This window comes from Zerene cesonia, chromosome 1, assembly GCF_012273895.1.
Source record: "Zerene cesonia ecotype Mississippi chromosome 1, Zerene_cesonia_1.1, whole genome shotgun sequence".
Classification (NCBI taxonomy): domain Eukaryota; kingdom Metazoa; phylum Arthropoda; class Insecta; order Lepidoptera; family Pieridae; genus Zerene; species Zerene cesonia.
Window position 1 is genome coordinate 6,237,696 of NC_052102.1, and position 9,694 is coordinate 6,247,389.

Genomic DNA, 9,694 nt, shown 5'->3' on the forward strand with positions numbered 1-9,694 from the left:
TAAATCTCAAGTGAGATTGGGAAATGGGTAAAGGAATTTGAATCAAAATTCACGAAATCTCATCAGAGACGGTGGAGGGTCGGGGAATTTCAAAAAACGCCTCTTGAAATTAATAAACCCCCCCATGAAATGTTATAATGGCCTTAAACCAAGTCGCTTTTTTACTTTCTTATCAAATTTCAAGCATATCGCATACTTTTTGATTTTTACGGAACGCACAAAATAAGCATAGAAAAACAAGAGAATTGAAATAAATCTTATCTCCAGTTCCGATTACCCAGATGATTTCACTTATATTATTTTTCATATAATCTACATGGCAATAACAATATATATAAAAAAACAAAAATAGAAAATTTGAAAATTTTTCATTGATTTCTTAATGGTCTTGGTCTCAAATTCATAGTAGGTATCCATAAAATGTTTCCATAGGTATCCATCTATAAAGATTAATCTAACCTACTACAATACGCTGTTTTCCTTTTTTCCAAATAAATTATTCGAGAAAACATAAAAAAGATGAATGAATAAGATAACATAGATGCAATGTAGGTCCAATTTAAAAAATAAATGAGAAATGTTTCTTGGTATATATGATCCTATTGGTTCTATATGTATATTGTAGGTATATGAATTTAAATTATAGAAAAAAATATATACATTTGCATAGCAAAACCAAGTCATTCGTGTACATGAAAATACTTTAAAACTACGCTTTATGTGAATATAAATAGTTTTATTTATACACGTAACCGGGAGACAAATTAATTAATTCGCAAGTAGATATGTTATTAAATAAGGTGTGACTGAACAGGTTTTTAAAAATTTAATTGGTAAAATAAACATTCGATGACACATATCCATCGAAAGTTGTAAAATGTCAAAACTGCCTCTTCTTCTAAGTACAAAATGTTTGCCCACGCGAGCGAAGCGGCGGCCGGGAAGTTATAAAATAAATATAATATAATAGTTTCTTTTTTTTTAGTCCAAGGTTCTTAAAATATATATTTTTGACAAAACTTATGAGATAACTCAAAGTTAAAATAATATGTTTATAATAAATACCAACTTATATACTTACTACAGATTGATATAGATAGGCTACGTTACATATTTTATGTTTCATTCCCATAGGATTTTCCTTTGATCTCACTGGCAAAACTGCGGGCGTCAGCTAGAGCTCAAAATGGAGCACTGACTTTCATTTTATATCCGTGTTAATTTGCTGTCCTTTTTGAATAGAAATGGACACTTATGTACGTTTCTATAAATATTTTTCCCTAACATAAAAACAAGGCAAATTTATACCTGGGAGTCCACAATGTATTCAAGCATCATCGTAGCTTGTGAAAATCTAATTTACATATCAATAGTTATAGATGAAAAGCTCACAAATAAAGGGTCATAGGGAGTAACATTACAAAAGGTGAACATATCATAGACTTTCATCTTATAAATGTAGAGCAAAACCAGAACTAACGCGTCGAAGTTAAAATCGATTACGCCTCCGCTTTAAAGCTATGAATATTTAAAATGATCCGCATGATTGACTCATTGTTAGGATTCGGTGCCATGAGATGAACCGTCGTAGTTGATCCGGAAAGAAAGTGACCTATTGTTGTTATATTATAAGGTCGCTGTCAAACTAAACGTGCATTACTTGTTGTACTTACCTACCTAGTAACGTATCGATTGTAGATTTAAGATAAGTGGAGTAAGTGGGTAGGTATAAATGGTGTCGTGGTTTAAGTGCAACTTATTGACAAACATTCATGTGTTGCAATCAAAGTCATTTTTTAATAGATTAAATAAAACTAGCTGATTTCATGCTAACTGAAAAAGTAATACCTAAGATATTACGTTCTTAATTTTAAATTTACTCATCAAGAATAACTGACGTTATACTTGACGAAAATAAAACAACATGATTTTCCTGGAATGCCCAAATTCTTGAGGTTGGAGACCTCGAAAGCTGTGTCAAGTGTCACGCTTTAAAATAACCGAGATGCGTAGAGTTCAACAGGCACGACTGGTGACCGGCTATTGTCCGGTGTCGCACGACGAGACGAATCGCAGTACAAGCTTCATGACCCAAGTCAACCTGGTCACGAAAGTATTACCGTCCATTAACGCCCGATTTAGAAAAACAGCTTCTTATATCCAAGCTCTTTTTCTCACAGGAACGCTTTCATTCAAGCTTTTATTTCATAGCATTTCACTAAGAATTAGGCATAATTTCTTGAAACGCTACAGAATTTCTTCGATTAAATACCTACGATGTCATATTTATTGTCACTGAATTGGTACTTAAAATGGGATCATTTGCTCTCAATTTTTGACATAGATGCAAATGTATTAAGTATTCCATTTATAGGTATAGGAACAGATAATATATATACAGCAGTATAGGTTATGGAAATATAAAACCTTGATGAAGCTCCACTCCACTCCGAGACGAGAAAAGTATAATTTTTATTGGTAACTTATTCTTATGCAAGCTATACCTAGAGCGCGCTTCACTAATTATGAACTGAAAGCACAAGTGCGAATATGCACCTCTTTCTTGACGCACCCAATCATGTAGAAACATACAAATTGAGACAACGATAATTTTTTTATTTGTTTTTAAAAACGGTGAAATGGGTTGTACCATATTGTAACAATGACTCCTTAAGGCAAAGTAGAAGAAGTAATAACACTTCTTTTCCTTGGTAAATAATATTTTTGTTTCTTAAAATTTTTAAGATATGAAAGGGAAGAGACGTGGGGCGAGCGAGCGGCATACGCTGTCGGCCATTTTTTGCCTAATAATTGTAACATAGTTTTGTACCTTATAGGATAGGATCGGGATCCTCGGAAGTCGAGCTTCGCGCGCGTTCTTGGCCTAATAAGTAATTAACCTAATTTCACAATGCCAACAACATATTATTTCAATAGTAAGTCACAAACCCAAATACGTACAAAAAAAGTTACAAAATATTCATTTATTTTAATAAAATCATTTCAATTCGCTGCTTGCAAACGCTTATACCTCAGCATAATACATAAGAATTCGGTATCACAAATTTTTGATGTTGTTAGGGGGTAAAGTTTGTTTTAATTTAAACACTACATAGACGTAGAAGGCCGGGTCCGTCGACTCGGCACTTGCTCCTAACGGACATTTGGCTAAAATTAATTTTGGACATAATAAAAATCTGCTAGCGTTTATAAACGGCGAAATGTTACAATTTGCCAGCGACACATACATAATATGTCGACGTAATTCCTAAATATTTATAGACCAGCCAATGGGACCTATATAGCCTACAGCCAATTTTTTATGTACTTGTACGTTGTTGTATATAAAATAGAAAAACAACTTAACCTTTTAAAATAATATTTTAATGTAAAATAATGACATTTGTGTATTACACTCATATTTTAAGTTAACAATTTGGTTTGCTATTGTCTGCCATAACATTTGCATCACAATACTTATGTGAATTTATGAATTGTGAAATTAAAAGAAAAATTTTGAATATCAACATTTTTAAGAATACTTTTTTTCCCAAGAAGCACCTTGGGATCAAATAATAAACTTTATAGCTTCAAAATATAAATTATTTCAATAACTTTAAAAGTTTAATATGAAAAATCATGACAGACCACCACTATTGATAAATGTTACAATATATTAGAATGTCAGTTAACACATAAAAATAATATATAAAGTTAATACAAATACTTTTGCAACATCATAAAGGAATATTTTTAACAACTAATTTCAATGGATATATATTTTCTTATTCAGATTTGCTTTTTACTGTATATAGAATTTGATTCGTTTGATGTATCAAATACAATGCACTAACAAATACAGCATTAGCCCTGAAACAAAAAGAAAGGAAAGATTTATTAGAGGCAATGAGGTAAAACATAATTATATAGATACAAATGTTAATGATTTTGTGTTTTTTTTTTAAGAAAATATAAGAAGTATGTTTAAAAATTACAAATAGATACATACTTTGATAAACAAAAATGAAAACAGAATCTACAAGCATGATACAAATAAGTAAAGAAATTAGGAGTTTTGCAACACTACATGTAAAACAAAGTCACTTTCTCTTTCCCTATGTACCTTTGTATGCTTTAATCTTTAAAACTACGGAAACAACGGATTTAATAAACGCAGGCTGAACCCTACGAGATTTATCAAAATAATGTACCTATTATTTGTACACATTGAAAAATCTATAAAAAAACTCCGTGATGGTATATGTCTATCACTTATGGATATCCCACAATTTTTTTTTTTTTGTCATGTACTTTTTACAACAAATAATGGTTAATTTTCGAAGCGATTTTAACTAATACAGCATTGTATTTTCTTGTGTTTGATTTTACGCAAGTATACATTTAGAAATTAAAAACTTTTTAACGGATTTTAAACGCGATTTATTCATTATATTATTAACCCTACGTTTCGAACACTTTACAGCGAGCGTGGTCACGGGGAGACACCCCGTAATACCATATAATGAATGAATCGAAGTTTTAAATTTCTAATACAGCATTAATTCTTATCCAATTAAATAGCTTAAATAAATTATTGATTTAATATAGATGTACAGTATGGTTACAGCACAAGATTTAAATTAATATTTTCGAAGACCTTATTTTACAGATTTAAAATTGCGGGACATAGCGCTTGCGGCGGTACTTGCTGGCCAAGGCGACAGTATGTTTCCATATACAACGTTCACAGTTTTTCTGTAGTATATTCAGTAACAGCATTGCACCCGTGCGAACCCGGGGCGGGTCGCTAGTTCTATTATATCACTCACATCTATTAACTAATTATATGAAAGTGCTCAGCTCAATGACATTTCAAATTATGTGTCGAAATTGGAGTGCAGTCTTGATTATATGGCAACCATATTTTGGTAGTTTTGAAAATGAGGAGTGTGATAAGTTTAAAGTCGATGTCTGTCTGTCTATGTAGCTCTCGAATGGATGGACCGATTACGATGCGTTTTTTTTACATTTGAAAACCAATTTTTTATCATGGTTCTTAGCTGTGTTTGATAAAAATCGATCAAATATTGCGGCCGCTACAAAAGATCAGATTTTTTTTCACAACTCCCTCAATATCAACTGCTAGGGCTTGACAAGTAAAATACTCATGTTGGCTAACACTTCAAAAGAGATTGGGAATTATATTAATTTAAATTTCATATTTATTAAAACAAAATTTTAAATGTAGGTATCTGCTATCTAGTAATTGATTTTCTTAAGATTCATAAGATTATTTTAAAGTTATTTTTTTAAAGAGAAAGTTTCTCATTCTCTATCAATCCAATTTACAGAGATATTATGTATTTAAAAAAAACACTCACTGTCCTTCTTTGAAATACTCCTTCAAAGTGTTTGAAAAGCGTTTTGAATATTTAACAAATTCTCTTTTTCTTTGTTCCAGGGCTTGTTTTCCCGGTCCTGGGGTATAAGTGGAAACCTCATTCACTGCATCAAGAAGTTTCTTAATCGCTGATGCTATTTCCCTGTAACATAATTAAAAATTATATTTTGTATTAGAAATTGCTAAGTTAGACACTTTTTCATTACTTTTTTTTAATATTATACAATAATTATACATACTTAATTGTTTCCAGGAATGTCTTACGGTCTGTTATTTCATCAGGAATTCTACTCAAAATTTTCTTGAGAGCTGCAGACTTTTTATTTAACTCTTGGAATGCTTCTTCTGATCTATTAAGTCTTAAATCTGCACCTATAAATCATGAGCAAAAGTAATTTATCTATCCTAATATATAAATCTAAATATGAAGAATTTGATTATTTACTTGCTTGAACTAATCTTAGAAAATTAATATTTTTGAATTCTCAAGACTGAAGGGGATATAGGATAATTTTTATCCTGAAAATCATACAGGAATGAGAACTAAGCGAGGTAACCTCAAAGAAGGAATCTTTTTTTTCGACTATGAGGACAAAGCAGTAAATGGAAAGCTAGTATACTATATATTAAAAAAATTGTTATACAAGCTTGTAGTTCATACAACTGCAATCTCAAAATCAAGCCATTGTGCTGCTACCTTATAAATGTCACATTTTATGTTGGTCAAATATTTTTGAGTATTAGTTACAAACAAAGGTTGCTTCTTAATATGCTCATAGCATATCAAGAAACAAATATTATTATGAAATCTAAACTATAATAAAAATGGTTGGGGTATTCTGTACATTGAAGATATTTATATTTTATTTGTGGGGTGTTTTATTGTTGATTCTGAAGTTTAATATGTTCAATATGGTCTCTGAGGGAGGGGTGAAAGTCAATCTAAGTATTTATTGACAAACGCGAATAAATACATGGGTACAGCTAATTATTGTATATATGACAATAATGACTAGAATTATTCATAGCAAATTAATACCATGTATTGTTGCCAGAACTTAAAATAAATAAAAAATATATCATCTTACATTCAGCTTCAGTCAGTGTTCCTTGTAAACGAAGTAAGCTTTCATTCATATTCACTGGAATATCAGCTCTTCTCATAATACCAGCAACCAAGTCATAGTTAAGACCAGGTACTGCAGCCTCAGCTTTAGTTAAAGCTGCACGCAAAGTCTGTGATCCTCCCACATGATACTTTTCGAGCTATAACAGAAATATTACACATTATCAAACATAATAAGTTAATCAATAATATAAGAAGCAAATTACTATGAACCAATAAAAAGATATTAATGAAAAAATTTTGTTGTTTACTATTTATTACTAAACAAAATTATAATAATTACCAAAAGAATTATTGCTCTAAATTTTTAGTTTCATAATAAATTCCAAGGCACCAGTTCTAGCACCTCATTAACCATAATAATAGAACAAATATGATCATGATTTATCCTTCGATCTTAATATTACACTTTACAGTAATAAGCTTAACTGCATTGATGATATTTACCTGGGTAAGTACAGGGCGTATGAGAACAGGTAAAACCAAGGAAGTGACAGGTAATTCATCACCCATTGTCATTCTGACGAAATAGTTTATAGAACAGCTGCGAAGTGAAAGGCTTTGTATTAATAATAAAGTTTTTCAATATATGAACACTTTTAATTAGTCAATAATAGTATTACAAAAGAACTAGTATAATATTATTAAGTAAATAATAGGACTATTAAATTTAATGCTGCTAAAATCTATAAACGCTGAACGATTAGTTAATAATATGACAATGACAGATGTAAATATAATGACAATTGATAAATGTCATTTGTCACAATAAATTTTCATTCTGGTAATTAGGCTACAATCGTAATTACATTAGGTACACTACAATCTAGAGAATGCAAAGTATAACTTGCTTATGTATATTATAAGGTTAATGAGCATGAGCAAATGTGATTATTACACTTCTCTAAATTTAGTTTCTAAGTTTAAATAAATTATTGCCATTCTAGGTTTCCATCATGTTTCAGACTGTGCCAAATGTCAGACGTTAACTCATCGGTAAAGTCAACTCTATGTCAAATGTTGCTTGTCATCGAAAGTCACAACTCAGGAGTCAATCTTCGAAGTTTTCATTTTGTTTATATTTAAAGATTTTATTGAACAAGCAATTTATATTTGTTTTGGAAACACATCCATAAAGGAATAAAAAAATTATGGCTAAAAATACGTCTAGTTCGGCTTTCCGTAAAATCGATATTGATCAGTACAATGAAGATAACTTTCGCGAAGATGAAGCTGACCCCTCAATACCCGCTGGGCCTGATGAAGGAGAAGTTTGCGCACTACTTAATCAATATCCTTTTTAATTATATCTACTAATTTCTACCAATGATAACGTTATCAATTAAGGTGAAATAGCTGTTTATTGTATGAGTCATTAGTCATTACACATAATTATTATAAACATAGTGGAAAATAATGGTAGTAATAAATAATACAAATATAAGCATTTTATTGCAACTAAAAGGAAACATACATATACATCAGTGATAGTAATACTATAATGTATACATTAAGCAAATTAAAATTTGACTCATATGCCATACTCTTGACTCATTTACTTTTACACTTACATTTACTCTTGACTTTGTAACCAAACTTAATTTTATTTACTGACTGGTTCTAATTTTTTTTATCATAAAAGTGAAGTTCCGTGTCCCCTACTGGGGTATGGGGCAGATGATATACATCTGTTTCACTGATCGATTTTCTTTATGGACAAGTAGGTGATCAGCCTTCCGTGTCCTGCCAGACCGAGACATTTTTTTTGTGCGTCCCCACCGGGATTCGAACCCAGGACCCCTCGGTCTTACACTCACGCGTTAACCACTGTACCAAGGAGGCGGTTTTTTATCATAATATTGATTAATTTTTAATAACTTACCAACTTCTAGACACATGCTTAAATGTAAAAAATAAACTGAATTATGTACATGTTTAACTTCCCATGGGCTATCATTGTAAATTATGAATTTATTCAAGTACATTTGTAACCTAATTTCTTTACATATAAATACAGCTAAATATGTTGATGCACTCAAGCATGTGCTAAATCATGCTCCAATTGGAACATCAAATCAACAAATTAAAGTAAGTATTCATTACAAAGTATGTGCTCTTTTATCCAATAATATTTTTGAATTAACTAGCTCTTGCCCTCTACTTTGCACACATTAAATTTGAAGTAGTTTAATAGAAGTTTTTAAGTCTGGCTGTAAAGCAAAGTCATCTCAATGGTTGTTGCATTCGTTTTTCACAGTGATTTTTGATAAAATTATCACATCAGTCCAATTCGAACTTCTAAAATATATTTATTGTTACATTTTGTGAAAAAAAATAACACATAAATTCTTTGTTTTTTATGATCAGGACAATGCATTGGCATTGACATTAAAGGTTCTGCTAGCAATTAAGTCTGCCCAAATAGAAGAAGTTGTTGGAAGTCTTTCCTTGGATGACATTGACATATTGATGAAATATATTTATAGGGGATTTGAATACCCTTCTGAAGGATCAAGTGGACATCTACTTTTATGGCATGAAAAAGCGTTTAACATTGGGGGTTCTGGATCCATTGTGCGAGTGCTGTCAGATAGAATGAAAGTGTAATAAAATTTTGTTTTCTTTGTATCTATTGTGTATTATCAATAATTATTACATTTAATAAATTATTCCATAAACATAAACGTGTATCTCTTTTTTTAAACTAAATTCATTAAAAATGTATGACAGACAAATCTAAGTTAATTAGTAAATTATTTTTCAGTATTCACTCGTTTTACGTTCATTGGGGCACGCGCCTGTACCGAATTTTGTACGATATGCCTGAAGGTTGGCGCGACCGCTTTTTAGATCATTCGAATTTGGTCGGTGTATTCATGAAAATAACGATTAGTACATGTTGTAATCATTCAATGTACTTCGCTGAAAATTTACTTTATTTAAATTAAAATATTGGAATACAATATTGCCGATAATCTTATCTTAATATTAATATATATAAATTACGTATCACGTTGTTTGTCCGCGATGGACTCCTAGTTTGATCTAACTTAAAAGATAAGATAGTTTATATAAATTCAATCACGACAAATGTCTACCCGCGCGGCGCCGCAGCGCAGCTAAATCTCACATAATTAGTTACCTATATACCTTTTTACCTTTTATAT

At 30.8% G+C, this 9,694-nt stretch overlaps 2 protein-coding genes across 3 annotated transcripts; one reads left to right on the top strand and one right to left on the bottom strand.

The window, feature by feature from the left end:
- Positions 1-3,395: 3,395 nt before the first annotated feature.
- Positions 3,396-7,256, bottom strand: LOC119831036 (programmed cell death protein 10-like). Of its 2 annotated transcripts, XM_038354270.1 has the most exons (6): positions 7,151-7,256; positions 6,975-7,071; positions 6,490-6,667; positions 5,641-5,773; positions 5,382-5,543; positions 3,396-3,870 (listed from the first exon to the last, which is right to left on the bottom strand). In XM_038354270.1, the coding sequence occupies exons 2-6, from the start codon at positions 7,044-7,046 to the stop codon at positions 3,786-3,788; spliced, it is 630 nt and encodes a 209-aa protein (XP_038210198.1). In that variant the 5' UTR covers positions 7,047-7,071; positions 7,151-7,256; the 3' UTR covers positions 3,396-3,785. The 2 variants fall into 2 exon arrangements, with proteins under 2 accessions (XP_038210198.1, XP_038210190.1); XM_038354262.1 differs by having other exon boundaries at positions 6,975-7,256.
- A 271-nt stretch (positions 7,257-7,527) lies between these two features.
- Positions 7,528-9,211, top strand: LOC119831837 (actin-related protein 2/3 complex subunit 5-B-like). Its single transcript, XM_038355384.1, has 3 exons — positions 7,528-7,818; positions 8,543-8,615; positions 8,895-9,211. The coding sequence occupies exons 1-3, from the start codon at positions 7,679-7,681 to the stop codon at positions 9,132-9,134; spliced, it is 453 nt and encodes a 150-aa protein (XP_038211312.1). The 5' UTR covers positions 7,528-7,678; the 3' UTR covers positions 9,135-9,211.
- Positions 9,212-9,694: the final 483 nt, after the last annotated feature.

Excerpts from the sequence above, each read along its gene's own strand:
- LOC119831036 (XM_038354270.1), bottom strand. The coding sequence starts at position 7,046 with ATGACAATGGGTGATGAATTACCTGTCACTTCCTTGGTTTTACCTGTT. Across the intron at positions 5,774-6,489 it reads AACACTGACTGAAGCTGAAT|GTGCAGATTTAAGACTTAAT; the intron begins GTAAGATGATAT and ends CATGATTTATAG. Across the intron at positions 3,871-5,381 it reads GAGTATTTCAAAGAAGGACA|GGCTAATGCTGTATTTGTTA; the intron begins GTGAGTGTTTTT and ends TTTTTGTTTCAG.
- LOC119831837 (XM_038355384.1), top strand. The coding sequence starts at position 7,679 with ATGGCTAAAAATACGTCTAGTTCGGCTTTCCGTAAAATCGATATTGAT. Across the intron at positions 7,819-8,542 it reads GTTTGCGCACTACTTAATCA|AGCTAAATATGTTGATGCAC; the intron begins ATATCCTTTTTA and ends ACATATAAATAC. Across the intron at positions 8,616-8,894 it reads CATCAAATCAACAAATTAAA|GACAATGCATTGGCATTGAC; the intron begins GTAAGTATTCAT and ends TTTTATGATCAG.